General features: G+C 42.7%; 1 protein-coding gene across 3 annotated transcripts in view; it reads right to left on the bottom strand.

Moving 5' to 3' along the window:
• The window catches only part of MTMR10 (myotubularin related protein 10), a 45,107-nt gene extending 26,844 nt beyond the window's left edge, over positions 1-18,263 (bottom strand). Inside the window, exons 1-5 of one of the 3 annotated variants that reach the window (XR_010839866.1) lie at positions 17,956-18,115; positions 17,358-17,418; positions 6,836-6,972; positions 5,204-5,276; positions 4,277-4,419 (exon numbers count right to left, since the gene is read on the bottom strand). Coding sequence is in view for 1 of the 3 variants with exons in the window: in XM_059057028.2 (XP_058913011.1) it covers positions 4,277-4,419; positions 5,204-5,276; positions 6,836-6,972; positions 17,358-17,418; positions 17,956-18,015 (474 nt within the window). In the remaining 2 variants the exon portion in view is untranslated. Of the gene's footprint in view, positions 1-4,276; positions 4,420-5,203; positions 5,277-6,835; positions 6,973-17,357; positions 17,419-17,955 lie in introns of all 3 variants that reach the window. The other 2 variants (XM_059057028.2, XM_059057033.2) reach the window with 2 other exon arrangements.
• Between the last annotated feature and the right edge of the window lie 1,008 nt (positions 18,264-19,271).

The raw sequence follows: 19,271 nt of genomic DNA, 5'->3' as shown, positions 1-19,271 counted from the left end.
TGTTCACCCAGTAGTCTTGGGAGTGGATAAAAAGGAGGACATAGGGTTGGTTCTTTGTTTTACGTCCACCACAAAGTTCAATTCCTCAAGGGCAGGCACCACATCTCCTTCCTTCAACAGGAATTTACAGAGCCGCCACCAAGTCATAAGCCCTAGGGATGTGGGAGTGAACAGACACAAACCTTGTTCTCATTAAGCTTACGTTCTAGTGGGGAAGACAGACACTAAACCAGAGAAACAGGAAAGACTACAGTAAATTAGACAATGATAAGTGCCAAAGGGGAAGATAAATCCAGCAGGGAAGAGGATGTACAGTGTTACAGTGAGGGAAGAAGAGAGCAGGTTAATAATTTAGAGAAGGAGACCAGGAGAGGTCTCTCTGCACAGATCTGAGGAAGCCCTGAAGACCCCTGCATTTCTGCCATCTCATCAGTAGCTTTCTGGAGGTGCTTTGTGCTTAACAGCTGCTGCACTAAAAATACTAGTTCACAAAATAAATTACTAACATAGTCAGGAAAATGCTCCAATTCAATAATACTAGATATCACTTTCTCTGAGACATTCAGAAAGCAGTCCTGGGCCTTGTTTACACAAAATATATCCACACATCACTGATGATGGAATATGTTTTTTATGGTCACAAAGCCTATCTGCTAGGCAAAACCCAACGTAGTCCATTTCTAAAAAGCCCTTAAAGTAGCACAACCTCACATTTATAAAGGTTAGGAAACAAATGAGTTTATTTAATGGCATCCACATTTAAAGAAGACTATAAATACTGTAATAATGTGAAACCAACTCAGTTTAATCACTTGCACAATGATTGATTTTTGGGGGGAAGGGGACACAGCCTGAACTACAGCTGTTGTTTAGCAGTGTAACCACAAGTGCGTACTTAGCTCAGGTAACCTCAGTACAGGGTACCTCTGGGTTCCCTGACAAAGGCACACAGAACTTGTGTCATCTGGGTTATTCCTGTTGTCACTGCAGGACACTCTGAGAAGATGGAGAAAGCCAGGAGTCCTCTTCCTTGAGCTTTTTCGTACACACTATTTAAAAAGCCTACACCCACATTTCTAGATTCCATCACTAAGAGTTTGACTTTAAAAAGTAGGTCTCATTTTCATGTAAAATTATTCTAATTTTGCAATGTACTCCCTAAGTGTTAAAAAATTTCAGAAAAACTCTCTCTACATCTTTATAAACTGCCTCTGAAATAGTTCATTTGGGCTGGCTATCAGAGAAAATGAAGAAAATCTTTATTAAAGACATTAAATTATGGTAAATATTTAATTGGAGGAAAAAAAGTAAACTACTTTTGAGGTGATTTTTGCACCAAAGCTGATATTCTTGTCTGGACAGAAGCCAGAAGTACCCACAGTTGGTGGTTTCTCCTCCCAGACCAGCTGGGGGCACAGCACTGGAGAAGATTAACACACAGCCAGTGCTGGCACGTGGGAAAACAAAACTGGTTTCCTGTATTTCTGTGGTCTGAAAGCCACCGAGGAGTAAGTCTCAGATTAAAGGCAAAACGGCAATTCAGGAAAGGCCAACTTGTTCTTTAAATAGATGAGTTGAATTTTTATTTCTAGAAAGTATGCCCGAACAAGTGGTTCAGAGCCAACTAATTTGAGAATAAAGTGGAGACAAATGGCATATATTTCACTTACCATCTTTTATATATATATATATATATATACACACATTTTTTAATGTAAGTGATAAATCATTAAAAACAATCTTTTGCCCCTCAGCAAAGGTTCTTCAAAAGGAAATGGTGGCTCAAAGTTGCTTTGAGGCCAGATGTCCAATTCTAGATATCCAAATTCCTTTTTTCTTTACACAGACCTTTCCCAAAAATCCTTATTTACAATCCAAGAATAATGAGGATGAATGTCATCTAATTTTGTTGTAATACTACTCAGGAAATACCAACTAGATTACCAGAAGGCTTTAGAGCAATATTTAACAAAATGTGAACCAATTTAGCATTCCGAGATTTCATAATTCAAATAGGAATATAACTGCTTTCAGTATTTCCAAAAATAATCAACGGTTTACCCACCAGAGAACTCTGAACACACATCTGGTCATTTTAAAACAATTCACAAAAATCAAAGCATTTCCAGAGAAAACTTAGCATTCAAAGTTTCCAGGAGGTAGAATCAAGCTGTAACTCCCCAATTGTTACCTAATTTTAGATGAAAACTTTCACTTGAAATAACACAGTGTGCTAGAATTTTTGTTTTTAACTCATGAAGCCATTAAGCTTTGACAGCCATACATGACTTAACCCTTTGTGTTTGAAAACATGTAAATCGGGGAAAAATTTCTCCATTTATATTCTTAATGCCAATGCTTCTTTTCTGTATTTCCTCCCTTATGACTGTACAAAGACAAAAAGAATATTTCTTTTGGGTCTGAGGTAACTGCTTTTTATATTTTACAACAGTGGGCAAAGGATTTTTGCCAGAAACCTGGTCTTGGGAAAGGGCATAAAAAATTGGACCAGCCTAGCCTGTTTTGAGTAGACAGTTCAATGAGGCCCCCTATAGCACTTACCAGCAGCAACAACAGGGAAGGGATATTCTGAATTTCCACAGCACTTTTTATCTGTTTCATTCATTTGGAAGCTAACCATTTATGTGGGAACATCTTTTATGCTGCTACCTTGTACTGTTGTTTTCATTTGTTCATGCTTTATCTCCTCAACTAAACTTAGCGCACTGCCTCACACATCAAACATGACCAATAAGTACTCTAGATGGTGCAAGAACGAGCCAGATAATTATGCTTTGCAATGACTGAAATACTGTCATCTGAAAAATAGAGGAGAGGATGGGAGAGATATCAACTTTCTACAAGAATATTGGGCCACTGTATAAATTTCTTATTTTAAAAATATCGTGTCCTAACACCATCTCCTAAGTTCCATGGTGTCCCTATTCTTGAAATGATACACATCCTGAAGGTAACGTTTTCACAAGCAGATTCCCGATGCTCTGATTAAATTACAACTATATCTGAGTTCAAGAAAGTAACTTGGCTAAACTATTTTATATGCAGTCTACTACTTAATTAATTCTAAAGTCTTTCTACATACGAATAGGCATCTCAAATTAGTAAAATGCCAAAATCACAAACTGCAGAATTGAATGGCTGAAAGTAGCCTTAAAAGTTATCTAGCTGAATTTCCCATCCTACAGCAGGAAGAAAGTAGTTATACACACTCTACCTGAAAATGTTTAGCCAGAGATCCCACCACCACTCTGCTACATAACCTAGCTGCAATGGTCAGACATTTTCAAACATTCATTTCATCTTTGCCCTCCTATAAAGAAACTGTTGACTCTAGTTCTAAAAATAAATCTATCACCTCCTCACCAAACCATAAGAAGACAGCTGCCTTAAGATCTTTCTGACAGCCACATTCTGATATCAACAGAAAATTTACTGCAGTAAGTCTACTGACCATGGAAAACAAATGCACCCCTTTTTGGTGGCACAAAAGCTCCCTCATCGTTCCTCTATTCCCGATACATGACAGCAGGCTTCTCCTGGAGATTTTGTTACTATTCTCTGCATTTGCTGAACCACAGACTGGCCCGGGGGGGCTTTAGGACCACCAGCTTCATTCCTCTGCTAAACCCCAAATCTGGAATCAAAGAAGGAGGAATTTCTGCCCTCGAATCTTACTCCACAAGTTTGCAATAAACATTCCCCGGAAGACAGGGGAAAAACCACCCAATTAAAAAGTCCCTAGCTTTTAGCCGCCTGTGTGGAATATCACTCAAATTAATTCATTAAAATTTCTCTAAAGCACTAATATTTATTAGACCCCTCCTATAAACTACACATTTACCTAACCCTTATGTAACCTAAGTCTAGCTTTTAGTTTGTTGATAAAGCTCTGAGGTACTGAATTAAAAGTCCTATAATCCTCAATTACAATACATCACCATCTTTTCAATCTTTTTAACCAAGAAAAAAAACGGCTGGTAATGGTCTTAATGTAAAAGATATGCATGACAGCTTTTCATATTTTAGAAGCTGATTAAAAAATTACATAGAATACTTAAAAGCAGCCATAAACTAGTCCAAGGAAACAGTTCTATTAACGTTCCTGGCTTTTGACTTTACATAAGGAGATATCAAATAACTTCCCCTAAAAAAACCAAAAAACAAAAAACTGAGCAACTGAGAAATGAGAACTTCCATACAGAACTGCAACTGGTAAATATAGTGCAAAACCCATGATAAAACTTAACAGGATTACCTTTTTGGCACTTTCAGGACCTGATTCATCAAAGCGAAATCTCACAATTCTGAAATCTTTACAGTAAATAATTAACTCTGTTGGATTAAATTTCAGCTTCTGGTTTGGGCCCAGGACTTTCTGCTTCCTTCTGTGGTCATTTACTAAAAAATAAAAAAATAAAAAAATTTCTTTCTTGATATTCACTCTTTAGTACACTTTAACAAATTCTTACTGAAAACAATCGGAAGGTCACCCACCACTTAGTACTGCTTCTCTAGACTCTTTCATATTTGTGTATAATTCCTAGAACTTTGGAGGATCAGTTTTAACTTTGCTTTTGACGATATTAAAGATATTTCTTTGCACAAAACCACCACCATCTATGTTTAATGATTAAAATTTTAATTAAAAAGAGGACAAATACTAGAAAATATAAAAAGCCATATATTTTGGGACTTCCCTGTTGGTACAGTGGTTAAGAATCCACCTGCCAATGCAGAGGACACGGGTTTGATCCCTGGTCCGGGAAGATCCCACATGTCATGGAGCAACTAAGCCCGCGTGCCACAACTACTGAAGCTCGTGCACCTAGAGCCCGTGCTCCGCAACAAGAGAAGCCACTGCAATGAGAAGCCTGCACACTGCAACAAAGAGTAGCTAGCCCCGTCTCGCTGCAACTAGAGAAAGCCTGCATGCAGCAACGAAGACCCAATGCAGCCATAAATAAATAAATATTTTTAAAAAGCCATATATTTTATATCTCCATTTAAAAATAATTTATTGATGTCTTTTCCATAATTTTCCTGGGACTCAAAAAAAAATGGGAAAAAGCAAAAAACCTACAGAAATAAATCTCCAGCCCAAGTATTTGAGAGGTGTAACTCTTCAAGTAAGAATTCCCGAGTAGAACCAGCTTTTAGGGGCTGAGTGAAGAATAATACATACCTGTGACTATTTGCTCAATACATGTTAAAGGGACATCATGTTCACCAAGAAGAAGGTTTCTATAATGGAATTTCTGAAATTAAAAAATACATTCATGTTAATTATTTTCCCAGTAACTGCATGATGGTAACATGAGCCTTACTTTCAGGTGTGATGAGAAACTGCGACGACCATCTCTAAAAAGAACAAAAGCTTTTGCCTGTGCAGCTATGACAATTCTAAGGCTGTAGTTATCACAGAACATACTTCAGTAGGAAAGTAAGGGGAGGAAGAGAGAAACACATACTGTGTTCACATTCTCTCCACCTTTCTCCCCACACTTTAAACAATAAAATTAGGTCAAGTTATATACTACAATGTCATTATAACATACAGGATATGTAATATTATATTGTCAATCACTTCACAGGCAAACACTTGCATATCTAGTTCTGGTTAAACTGTCACTACAATAATTTTTAAAAAGGGGCTCCAAAGTCATCAGATTTTAATGGGTAAAATCATGGCTTGATTTTCACAATGGAGATTTTAGAGCAGAAAATAACTTTTTACAGCAGAAAGTCTACTCGAAATAAAAATCTTTAGTCAAACTACAGCTTATTTTTTAAACCCATTTTTCATACATGCTTTCAGACTAAGGACATTGTTGATGCTATTAACCTTCTGTTGGTAGGGCACTGGTTTATTTTTCCTATTAGTGGTATGGATTTAAGCTATTCCAGGTACATGGGTCTCATTTATAGTGAAATCTGGGGCCAAAGATCGAAATAAAGCCAAAAATAAAAGGAAAAACCCAAGTTTACAGCCAAATAGGCCAGTGTCTCTACATACTGGGTATCTGTAAATGCCTTAAATTTAGTCTAAATATACCTACAGATTGCAATAGATTGAAATACACTTATCCATAGTTACGTGCTTCAGTCAAAAGTTTAGAGTTAACATCCAAATATTACTATTACAAATAAAGGTCTAGGGAGTCAAAGTGTATATATGACACTTTACAAATCAAAACAGAAAATAGGAGTTTAGGAAAAGTCCAGGATTTTTAAGTTAGGCAAACGAATGACTGATTTTTTGAAAACTCAAATTATATGGGACTGTTGTTTTCCAGTAAGAATATAAAATAGCAAGAGGGTTATTAAAGAAAAACTTTATCAATATTTTTCTTCATTCTAACTACTAGAAATTTGAAATGAGAATTTGACTTTTTTGGAAAAATACTAGTTAAAGATACTATAAAATATGTAAAATGTGCAGCATCTATGAAATTATTTGCTATATAATTTCTTCTCTTTATGAGGAGTAAAAAAGGATATTTGTTTTTATAGATAGGTTAAAAGATTTAGAAGGAAATAATAACTCCTTTATTGAAAAGGATATATAAGCAAAGATCACAGAGGATAAACACAGCAATATGACTTAAAACCATCTCACTAATTATACTCAAGTCTCAACATTCTCCTTAAACTTTATTTTGAATTTTAATATAATACATTCCCAACCTTATATTAATCACTTATTAATAATTTTATTATCATTTTTCCATATCTGTGCTTTATATAATATTGATAATACGTACTGCTTAGAGTCAAAAGCCCTGATACAATTAAACAGCATACAAATCAAACACACCTGTAATGGCATTGGATTATCCGTAATAAAGGAAATTTTGAAGTTACTGCATATCAGTTTTCCCCACAAATCGTATTGACTTGTGTCCGATGCGATGCATTTTCTCACAAAATTGACTTCATTTACGACAATTTCTCCTTTACAAAAAGAAACACATCACTGTGTGAGCTACAACCACACCATAAAATGTCAACAGTCGCTGTGTGACCTAGAAGGAAGATTTCATGACGATGATAAGAAGAAACACTGAACCAGGACCTCACATCGGTAACAGTCACAATGGGTCATTGTGCTCCATTTGTAAGATACAGAAACTGAGGCACAAAGAGCTTAAGGGTCTGAGATGGTTCAACCAGAAGGGCTGAGCTGGAGTCTGCATTCTTTACTATGCCATGCTGTCTCTCATTACTTATTTACCAAAAGGCGCCCTGGAGAAGAAATAAGCTGCACTGTCTCCTTCAGAGTATTACTTGATGGGATATTTGTATTTTATTAACTTGTGACTTGATCTCCCAAACCGGTATCTTCGATTCCTTCCTAAGACAGTTCAGTATGAGAAACAGTGCAGTATTCCTCAAAATTAATAATGTAATCTATTTATTTTAAAATACATTTCATAAAGACAAACTGAATTTCCCTCTGCACTCACAATATAACTTAGTTGGCAATAAAACTTTAAAATATAGTTTTAGAGTTAAAAGGGAAGACTAAATAAATAAATATAAGAAACTAAAACAAAAGTTTTAATGTTCTTTGAAGAGAATAATTTTCTGCAATTGATTTAAAGCTTGCTCATCATTAATCCTTAATTTCAAGTTCTAAAATGCAACCAGACCCAGGGACGTTTCTAAGTAATCATTCTCTAGGGTCCATGGTAGAAGAGTTAGGGTACTGAGCTACTTTGCCTATTTCTGTCAGTAGAAACACCTCTAACAGTGATGGACAGAACCGTTGCTGACAAGCCCCAAACACCCACCAATTCACAGAGCGCAACTAGAGTCTCAAAACAATCCTCTCTCTTAAATAAAATGTTGTAATAAATTTGAACTGCAAAAATAACTTTTATTCAAAGTTCTTAAATGCACAAGACGAGTTTTAAGAACAGAACCCTAACATTTACTTGAGGATTAAATTCAAACGTGCTCATGTCGAATTCACGGCTCAGACCAATGGAGTAAATTGTCTCTTCTGCAGACAAGTCTCCTCCACGTGGCCTCCCGCCCTCCTCCCCACCCCCCACACCCTGAGCCCCACTGCTGTCCTCATCCTCCCTCTCCAGCCACGCTGGCCTTTTAGTCCCTCTCAGGGGCCGGACTGCAAAGATCCATGGGGTCTTTGCACATGCTGTGCCCATTTCCTGGAATATGTTTTCCTTCTGCCTCAGCCCCATTGCTTTCTCAGGAATGCCTTAAAAACTCTCCGTGCCTAGATTAACTCCCTCAATCACAGCATCATTTACCTGTAATTCCCAGCATTGACCACAGCTGCAATTATGCATACTCTACATATTTCAAAATCATTGCCTGTCTCACCCTCAGGATCACATGCCCCATGAGGGTAGAAAACGGACTGGTTTTTCTCTGATGCTGACATTTTAGTTGCAAGGCAAAGGCTCAGCATGGGGCAGGGTCCTGGTCAATGAGTGCTGAACACCCAAGTGAATGAACCACTTCACTGTTCCGGGTTCACCAGACCAGCACCACCAATGGAGCAGGAGCAGTTCCAGACAGACAGAAACCAGTGATGTAACACGGCCACGCGCCAAGAGGGTCAGGAGATAAGTGCTGGCAGGTAAATGCACATGAAGTCAGAAAACTGTCCCAGAGCTACCCCTGCTCGCCTACCACATGCACAGAGAGCTGCAAAATCTACCAGTGGAAAGGAAGAGATGGAGGGCTTGTGGGACAGGACACGCGGCCACACTAGTGCCATCAGTCAACCGTGTTTACGCTGCACGTGCTCGGGCAGCACTTCTCCACCAACCCGACTCTCTTACCAAGGGCACAAATGTAACATATCCAGCCCACAAAGGCAGCGAGAATGCGACAAACATAAAAGGAGGAGAAGGCATTTAATGGGTCCAGGGCTTGGCCAACCCAGATGCAGCCCCCTGGTTTTTGTAAATAAAGCTTTACTGAAACCTATCCATGCTTATTCATTTGTGTACCGTCTATGACTGCTTCCACAGGACAAAGGCAGAGCTAAGTACTTGCAACCAGAGACCTCACGGCCTGAAGAGTCTCAAACATTTACTGTCTGGGACTTCACAGGAAAAGCTTGTCCAGCTCTGTGCTAGAGATGGTCACTTAAGTGACAACTCTTAACATTATGTAAAACAAGCCTTAGAAGAAGCACTCAGGCACATCCTGTCAGAGGAAAGGCACTTTCCACCTGCAATGGTACGGAGCCCTCAGAGCTCGGGAGGCCTGCTCAGCAGCACTGAGGACTCACAACCTTCCCCCAGAATGTGTCTGCCACAGTCAGGTCAAAAGATTCCTTTCTCACCAATGAGCCGCAGCACTCAGCAGAAGTGAAGCTGGAAATCCAGGCCTACCTTCTCTGCTCCCCATCCTCCATCATAAAAAAGCAAAATTAAGCACAAATCTGTGAATGAACTCTGTGGGACTAGATTAGAGTCTGAGACATCGGTATAAACTCAGGTATATCTTAATATATACAAAGATGGAGAGGTAAAGAAACAAAGGGAGGTGTGTATATACATGGCTTAGTGTGCACGTGTTTATTTTCTACTCTGTCTCCTGAAAACGCCTCCAGTAACAAATTACATTCAGCACTCAGATCTTGGTATTTAAATACCATTCTCCAATAAAAGCAACCAGGACTCCCTGGAGAAATGTTTGACTCCAGGGCTGGGGCAGAGGAAAGACATATTGAATCTGGAGCTTCTGATAGTTCCAGAATGCCAGAAAGTAGGGAAGGGAAAAAGAGAGGGGGGAATGAGGGTGGGGGAGAGAGAGACAGAGAGAGAGAGAGAGAGACAGAGGAGAACATTTCAAAAGGATAGAGGAGCCAAGATGAAAGAATTCATCATCCATCAGTAAAGACGGAGAAACTGTCACAGGCTGGAGACTAGGGAGACATGGTGTCCTGGCAGGGGCACTAAAATAATGGCCATTAGTGAAAAAACTAGGGAAATGTCAATAAAACTTGCAGCTTAGTTAATAGTACTGTTAGTTTCTTAGTTCAGCTAAATTTATCTAGGTTATAAGACATTAACATTAGGGGAAGCTGGGTGAAGAGTATGTGTTAACTATCTGTACCCTTTTACAAATCCAAGTTTATTTAAAAATAAAACTACTAAAGAAAAGAAGATGGACAAGAAATATACAAAACAACAACAGTAAAATAGGGACCCACTGGGCTACCGTCTTTGAAGGAAAACTGTTACATAGCTTTCTGAGTGGAGAGTGGAAATGAGCCCGTGGGATAGAAAGAAGTAGGGTGGGATGGAGGGAAAGAAGAAAAGGAGGGCACTTCCGGGGAGATGCTGAACTGGGACTTCTTATTATCATAAGCATGTAATAAAATAAGCGCCAAGTTAACCTGGCTTGAGTTTTAGTTGATGACACTAAATTTTGTTTGTATGGAACCATTCTCTAAAATACATGGATCATGCAGCATGGCTCTCTGCTCACACTTTATAAAAAGAGGGAACCCTGGGTAGGAACTGTCCTCAGCTACTGCCAGGCACGAACTGCAGTCCTGTAGGCCAGGAAACCAGCTCACAGGCGGGAGAGAAACAGGGGATTCAGAGTGTCTCTTCCCAGAGGGGACAGATGCAGAAACAGAAGAGCGAACAGACAGTTCTTGCTACATTTGAAATTAGTGGCCTTGAGGAGGAAACTTAGAACTGAAGCTTCAAAGCTCCCAGAGACTGTCCTCCTGGGCTTTTCCAGCAGGAGTGGGGTGTGCTGCTAGCCATGTGGGAGGACCCTCAGCACCGGGCACTTGCCAGCACACCACGGGCAGGAAGCGACGGGGGATGCACGAAAGAAAAAGCAGGAAGCGAGCTTCAGTGCAGGGTATGCAAAAAGCACCAGAGAAAAAACTGTCTAAACTAGAAGATGATGGGCCAAGACATTCTACTATAACCTGGGAAGGAATCAACAAATCATCAAAGTTTGTTTTCTCAAGACCCTTTCATCTGTAAAGATAAATAAGAAAGGAAATATAATTAAAATTAATAAGTCTCCAAATGGTATAGCTAAGGAAGTTTTGAAATCCCTGAGAACCAAAAATTATGTCACATTATCTTTCATAATACCTTACACATTGAGGAAGTCAATACATGTTTGATGAATTAAAATAATTTTTCCCATAAATTTTAGCTTGAAAAATAGTTTAAGACAAAGCCTCACTGTACACAGTAGCTAATTAACCTACGGAATGTGCAGAGGCCCAAGGCATAGCTCAGTCTGTGGCTTTACATTCAGTGAGTGACCATCCCAGACAGCCTGGGACTGGGGATTCCTGGTGTGCAGGACTTCCAACATTAAAGCCAGGGTAGTCCAAGTGTCACCTGAGCTGCAGAGAAATTCAGGAATTAAAGTGGCCTAACCAGTTTCTAAGGGAAGCTGAAACTCTGTACAACATGAGCACAAGACAGCTGAGGCCGCTCCTGGTACTCACAGGGTCACGCATGATACAAAAAAGCACGGAATCAAGTACCACATCCAGCAAGAGCTACCCATGATGGGGGCTGGAGGAAGGTCAGCAGTGCAGACCTCAGGAAGAGACCAGAGGAAAATCTTGAAGGCAGATGAGGGTTAAGACAGAGAGAACACATGATCACAATAACAAAGGCCTAAATAAGGAAAAAGGCATCTGGGTCTGAGCGAAGCAGATATCAACACTGGGAACAGTGAAGAGGTCAGCAAGGTGAGTGTCAGCAAACTACAGAGGTTACAAACTTTGGATTTTATTTTTGGTTTAAGCAGGATTTTCCTTAAGGGGGTTCACGAAGAGTTTCTGAGCAGGAGCTGCAAGGTCAGCAGTAAGGAGGTGACCTGAGGTCCTGTAACAGGCGCTGGAGGAATGGACGGCTCCAAACCCTCAGAAGAAGGTTGTCCATGTGAGGCACAGACCCAATGCTAAGACACCGCAGTTGGTTACACCGTTCATGGTTCCAAGGAGCAGTTACAAGGCCTTCTGTCTTTCAAAAGCAGGGTATCTAAGAATTAAAATACTACGAAATTCAGTCTACAAGGATCTCTAAAGCCTATCTACAAAAAACCAAAACAAAATAAAAAACACCTGAAAGAGACAGTCTGCTTTAAGGGATTCACAATCTAGTTGAGGAAGTAAGACGTACAGTGAGGCAGAGGACAGTAGTACATAAATGGTCCAAACAGTGAACACGTAAAAAAAAAAGCAATAAACAAGACAGCTGCCCAACAATGGCTATTTTCATTTTTCGGATGGCCCTAGGTCGTATCCTTTTCTGATCTGATTACAAAAGACTCCGACAATCAGCGCATTCACTATCAATCTACTAGTTAATCTCCTAATGGAAGTGCTGCTTGCACTGCAGATGGAAGAGGGAGGGCCGAGCCAACCTCCGCCTGTGCACAGAGGCCGAGTCTTAGCGGGCACCACTGGGCAGAGCACAAGTCCTCTCCCGACCGCTAGGCCCTCCCCAAATGCAGGTCAGGTGCCCTTCCTCTGAGCCTGTACAACCTCAGCTCTCCTCCACTGAAGCACTTGTCAGTGAACTGAGACTCAGGGCAGGAGCCCTCTTCTTTGGCTGCTCCCCCTCTACCAAGCAGTACGAAACAAGCAGTCAGTACCCACTCAACCATCAACTCAGGCCATGGCCACAGCACTTCAGGCCGTCCCCCTCCCACCCCACAGATCCCTAAAAAGATCATGTCCCAGGGACCTCCCTGGTGGTCCACTGGGTAAGACTCCGCACTCCCAATGCAGGGGACCAGGATTCAGTCCCTGGTCGGGGAACTAGATCCCACGTACACGTCACAACGAAGATCCCGTGTGCCGCAACTGAGACCCGGTGCAGCCAAAATAAATAAATAAATATTTTAAAAAAAAATCATGTCCCAGAGAGAGGAGAGAGAAAGCCCACCGAGCCCCACACGCTGCAAATCTCATCCCCTCACGACAAAGCCGCTGGCATTCCACCAGCCTCTGCTCAGCTTGGCCAGAGACAGGAAGTCCACTGACTCCCGAGACATTCCATTTTCTGGCAGCTGAAATCGTTTGAAAGTTGCTTGTCAAGCTGGGTCAAATCTGTCTGCTGTGGAAAGGGCAGAGCCGAGGACAGAGCTCTTTTTACCTCACCTCGAGCACTCCCTCTAGGACGACATCCAACCCACCCGCTATACAATCCCAAAGCATAAATCTGGACCCTGGTGTCAGCACAGTGAGGCAGGCCCTGCTGCTTAGTGGTTAAAGGCACAGCCTGGGAGTCGGGCTCCTAATCCTGGCTCTGCCCTTGCTGGCTGGGCAACACCGGGCAAGTTACTTAACCTCTAAGACTTGTATAGTTTTCTCACCTGTCAAAGGAAGATAAATTGGTACCTTCTTGACAGGGCTGTCATGAGGAGTAACCTGTAAGCTATATCATATATTAGTTAAGGATATTAGTTGAAAGTGTCAGAAACATGCCCGGAACTAGCTTGGCAAAAAGAAAAATTCCGTGGCTCTGGTGTCAGCTGGACCTCAAGGAAAATGGGACCATCAGAACTCTCCCTTGATGTTCTGCCTCTGCTGCTCTCAACACGTGATGTCATTCTTTTGGACAAGTTTGCTGGTGCTTCAGCCATGGACGGCGCTACAGAAAAGTATCTCTTTCCTCAGTACCAATCCGAAAACATCCAGAGGCAAACCTGTGCTCACACTGGCAGTCTGGGGGTGGGTTATCATCTTTGCTGGCCACACGAGAAACCCGGGCTGGGTGGAGGTGGGGAAGGAGAATTTGTCAGAAGAGAGAGGGTGCATTTTTCAGAAAATGGTGGAAAGACTCCAGGCAGATAAAATAACTGATGTTCTCTGTGTAAGTGTTCATTAAATTGTACCTATAATATTACAATAATTTCATGGAGTGATTTCCAGTTCAGATTCCACAAATCAGGTATACTACAAAAATAATTCAGAGAACCTACACAAGAGCTAACTTAAAAACTTTTTAAAAGTCCCAGCTACTAATAGAAGAACATATCTACACTAAAGAAGCTGGAAGGACATAATCTCAGAATTTAAAGCAAATCAATTTAGCTTTATGGAAAAAAGCTGCATTTTTCTTAATTTTCTCAATTTGACCAAGGGCTGAGAAAAACTTCACCCAGATCTGATGCCAGCCAGGCCATGACTAGAGTCTGGGAACCGCTGGTCCAGGTCACAGTCTTCTGCCTTGTCCACAGGCAGCGTGGAGCTTGCCCTAGCCCCGCTGCGATTCAAGCCCACTCCTCCTCCAGCACCTTCCCAGCTAGCATGAAGCCAGGAACCCAGGAGGTACTCACAGACTCAGTGAACGGATCCACCAGCCCAGCAGCTACCCAAACAGACACAAGCTCAGTGTGGCAACACCTGCTCTCACAAGTATATGCTGGAACACACACACACACACACACACAGTTTAAAATTCATACTCCCCCTCTTTTCAAAAGGATTGGGGTGATTATACACACACAACACAATCGTTAAAGAATGAGATTCAGGTAATGATGGGAAGATGAAGAGAAAGCCTAGGCAAAGGCCAGGTGCTTTGACATAGAGCGCTGTATTTCAGTTCTAGGCTCAGGTACAATTTTCTTGAGAAGTGTGGCTTTGGGAGAGAGCAAGACACATGGCATAAAGTAAGAGTCTTCCCCTTCCTCCTAAACCTGAGAGTTGGTCTGTTTGTCTGTGTATGTGAGCACGCACGCATGGCTATGGGAACAATTTAAGCAGGTGGTCTGAGGGGTCATTCACTCAACCAACATCTTGATGCACTATGCTGGACACTGGGTACCACAAAACTGAATTAGATACAATCTCCATCTCAAGGAGTTTCATGAACCAGGCAAGCTGACTCTTACTAACATAAACCACAATCTAAATTAAATTCCTAGTCAATTTCTTCTGTTTTCTTTGTTTAATAAAAGCTGAAGATCATTTTAAATTCAGCCTCGTTAAGTTCAACAGAGCACTTGGTAACTGCAAATAAACAATTGATTTTGTGTTTCAATTTTCATCTGCTTATTGAATTAAAAGTTCAAACTTTGGGCAACTGAAGTAGGATATCCTTGAACCCAAGGCATTTTGCCAAAGCATAACATCCAACACTATACCTCTGAACAATTACTTCCTTGTTTCGCGTGTCTGTGCAAAGCCGCAGGTGACTTGGCCAAGTTTTCTCTTGGTTTCTGACTATAATGAAGGCCAGAACTACATTATGAAGCCCTCTTAGGCAAAGCCCTAGCGCAGCCCAGGTCTTACAGATCACCAATGCTTCAGTTACTCTCCACTTGTCTTCCAGATTTCACAGGCTGAAAAGGGAGCAACAGAGGTTCTAGCGGGAGTTGGTGAGGTTAGAGGTGAAGCAGGGCACAGAGACCATGAGGGTCAGACAGAAAGAACGGGAAGAGCGTGGGAAGTCCAGGATGGGAAGGTAAGAACAGAAGAGGTGGGGAAGGAGGGCAAAGACACACTAATTTAGCATTGACTAAATGTTCTGTGAGGAATGGTTTAGGTGCAAACAATGCTGGGTGCCAAAGCCATCACGTATGCACACACGGAGCCAATGAAGAAAAGCTACCACGGGTCAGGGGATCCAGACTTAGCTATGATTTCTAAGACAAGTAAACCACTGACAGTCAGGAAATGGGTTTACAACTTCCCCAGAAAACGCTGAGTTTTTAACAGAAAGGTAAGTTTTTAGTTAATTCTATAGAACAGATAATCCCTCAATGTAAAGTTCTTCGAGCTCACTGATATTTAGTAATAATTTCACAAGCAAAGCTAAAATATAGAAGTTAACTAAAGAAAATCAAGCACTATCATTTGTAGCTAAGACCATGTGGTTTATTAGTGTCAAATCAAATCAAATATCAGAAGGGAGGAATCAAAGAATAGGGCCTGTTCGGGGTAAAAGGACCCAAAGTTCAATAGCTCACAGGCACTCATTCAGGAAGAGCACTGTTGGCCACAGCGTTGCTTAAATGCCTGGAGTGACTAAGACCAAAACAGCACACACAGGGAGCAAAGGTTACTTATTAATTCTATTGTTCACTTTGAGGACAAGTACAAAGGATTATTTAGTACACACTGTTCGGCTAAAAAGCATTAACAAAATACAGGGAAAATATTTATAACTAACTCCCCAAATAAAATTTAAAACAATTTTAAGAGTTAACATCTATAATAGGAAACCACAGGTTTGTTTTAAATTTGTTTATTCCTACTTAATATTTAAAATTTTAAAGCACAAAATTTTAAGTTACCCTATTTGTTCAATTACTACCTATAGAGTTCTAATCATTTTATCAGATTTAGCATTAAGTAACAACTGAGATTTTAAAATGTTGATAGTAGCCACACAAACTGGTATTTGATTATATTTCACGTTTAAAACAGGCTTTCCTGGCTCTTTCCCCAATAATCAGATTAAACAACTGACTTCCTAGCTGTTATATAATTATTATACAACTCAAAATACCAATCAAATAAATGCATTATACGCTTTAAAACTAATCTCTGATTTACCATCAATTCCTACCTCTACCTCTAAGGTCTTCTAACGTCAATTTTGTTCTAAACCATTGCTTCTCCACAGGGGGAAAATTTTGCCCCTAGGGTTCCCCCCACCCCTTAACAAAAGGGTTTGGCAATGTCTGGAGACATTCTGTTTCCCACAAGTAGGAGGTAGAGGAGGTGGTGCTCCTGGCATCTAGGGAGTAGAGGCCAGGGATGCTGCTAAACATCCTGCAATGCACAGGACAACCCTACAACAAAGAATTATCAGGCCCAAAACGTCTATAGTGTCTCTGTCGTGAAACCCTAGTGGTTTCCTATTCTAAATTGAAACAAGATTTGCAAACACAGCTGACACCTTCAAAAAACAATTGCCAAGTAAGTAATTCTAAGTTCACTAAGCTTTCTTATTGGTATAGAGACCCAGACATAATAAAAGTTGCTTTTTATACTACTGAAATGTGATTTGATTATTAATCATGAATGCATGAAACTGCAGATGGACAAGAAGGGCAAAAAGTCCTTTCACCACCTAAGCAATTCATGATCGCTTTAAAAAAGAACATTTCAGGAGACGAAAAGGAAATAAGGTAGTGGTATTCTTGACAGTTTTCAAGGACAAACACCAATCATTACTTTTGTTGCTGTCCTTTAGTTCTAACCAATCTTTTTTTTTTTCCATCCTCAGTCGTTAGATTTTTAAGTGGCTAAAGTTTAAAGTAAATGAGGAAAGTTAACCACATGGTACTAGCTGGTAGAATAATCTTAGGCCAAAACACATTAGTAAAGTATCTGTTAGAACACTCATGTTTACCTGGCAAAAGAACGGGCTCCAGTTTTTTAATCTTCGGTTCTGAATTAATATTATCGTCAGTCTGAAATACATTAGCAAAACAAATCAAAATCAAAACTTTCTTCCCGCCTGAGAGATGAAAGCAAATTTTATTTTCTAGGTGATGACATAGGCAACAGACACGTATCCCCCCACTTAAATTCTTACACATTTTCACCGAACTCTTGTAAGGATCTGCTCGTGATAGAATTGAGAGTCTGGCCATAAAAATACAACCCCAGTGCCGCTTTCAGGTGTTCACATTTACGACAAGTAGGTAACCCCTTCCACTAGGTGCCCACAGGCGATGCGATCCTGCCGGCGGTCACGGCGGGGACCGTCGCCAGGCGAAAAGGCTAAATAAATCCCAACTCCGATCGCTCCCTGGAGTCCCGTCTCGGAGCCGAGAACGGCTGCGGTGGAGTTCTGCAAGTTTCCACCGAGCCGGCGGGGCTCCCGGGAAGGCGGCTTCCCAGCGCCGGGGTCCGGGGGGCGGGGGACGGGACAGTCTCATGGGCCTGCCCGCGCGCGGCTCCCCGGAAACGCGAGGAGAGGGCGCTGCGGGGAGACGGCTGTTTACCTGGGGCGGCGGCAAGAGGTAGGACCTGAACGTGGGTCTGGGCGGCTTGAGCGAGAACATGGTGCCGCCGCCTGCTCGGCTCGGCCCGTCCCGGTCGGGGCCCGGGATCCGCCTCCCGACGCCCGCTGGCTGAGAGTTCCCCGTGGGGCCGCCCGGGCTCGGTCTGCGGCCAGCCGGGCCGGGCGGGCTGACGGGCGTGGACACGGCTGAGCGCCCGCCCGAGCGGGGAGGAGCCCGGGCCCATCCCCGGAAGGGGCCCGGCTTCCCACCCCGCCCCGAGAGACGGCGCGCGCAGGCCGGCGGCCGGCCGGTGCCGGCCTCTAGGCCGCGCAGGAGTCGGAACGCGAGGCTAGCGCCTTGCGCCGCTGCCCGGCCCTCAGCGACAGGGCCGGGGGGCAGCGGGGCGCGGGAGCCATCTTGAAAGGCCGGTCCGGGCGGGTGTGGGAGCACTGCTATGGCGGCCGGCACGGTCCACAACGGCCCGCGGGGACGTACGGCGGCCCGCGGGGATCATAGCAGCCGCGGGAGGAGGCCCGAGGGGGTCACAGCGGCCAGCAGGGAACTACGGCGGCCGGCGGGGGTCATAAGAATCTCGGGAGGCGGCCCCGGCTTTCGCTCAAGCTTCTGTGCCGACTGCCCCGCGGTCCCCCTGTCCCCGGGACACCCCCCGCCCCTTGACGCTGCTCGCTAGTCCTCCAGCACGCGCGACCAGTGTTGTTTTCCTTCTTCGGGAGGAGCCCGGGGCGGGGGAAGGGGACTCTGGAGCCCTGGGCTCAGCGGGTCACGCTGTCTGCGGCCAGCGTGTGAGGGACGGGCACCGGGAAGGCGGCCCGGGGCAGCCGGCAGTGACTGGGATCAGACGGTCAGCGCGGTGCCTTCAAGGTCGACACTGGGGGAGATTTTTCTCCCATCACACGGTCGTCTGTGCGGAAAGCTTTGAGACTGGGGTGTCCTGCTGGCTGCTGAATTCCACGGGGTGCTGAGGCTATTGACGGAGGACGTTGCCAGGCAACCCGGACTCCTCCATTTACTTTAACTTCTACCCTCTTTATTAAACTTTAATGTGGATAAAGATATTAAGCAAGTTACCTTCCTTTCTTTTCGTGCCTATCCTCACGTGTAAAAATACCAGTGAGCAAATAAATGATCAAAAGCCCAGCAAGACTCAGGCCTTAGCGGTGTGGACCGAATAGGCTATGGACCGAATAATCTGCCTGTTAATTGCAAAGAACCGGCGAATTTCAGCATATCAAGCGCAGGGCATTTCTGAACTCTTTAACATGTTTCCGAACTGGAGCAGCCTTTGGTAAGGCAGC

The sequence above is a fragment of the Kogia breviceps genome, chromosome 3 (genome assembly GCF_026419965.1).
Source record: "Kogia breviceps isolate mKogBre1 chromosome 3, mKogBre1 haplotype 1, whole genome shotgun sequence".
NCBI classification, from domain to species: domain Eukaryota; kingdom Metazoa; phylum Chordata; class Mammalia; order Artiodactyla; family Physeteridae; genus Kogia; species Kogia breviceps.
Note: the sequence above shows the minus strand (reverse complement) of the source record. Positions and strands in the feature narration are given on the sequence as shown.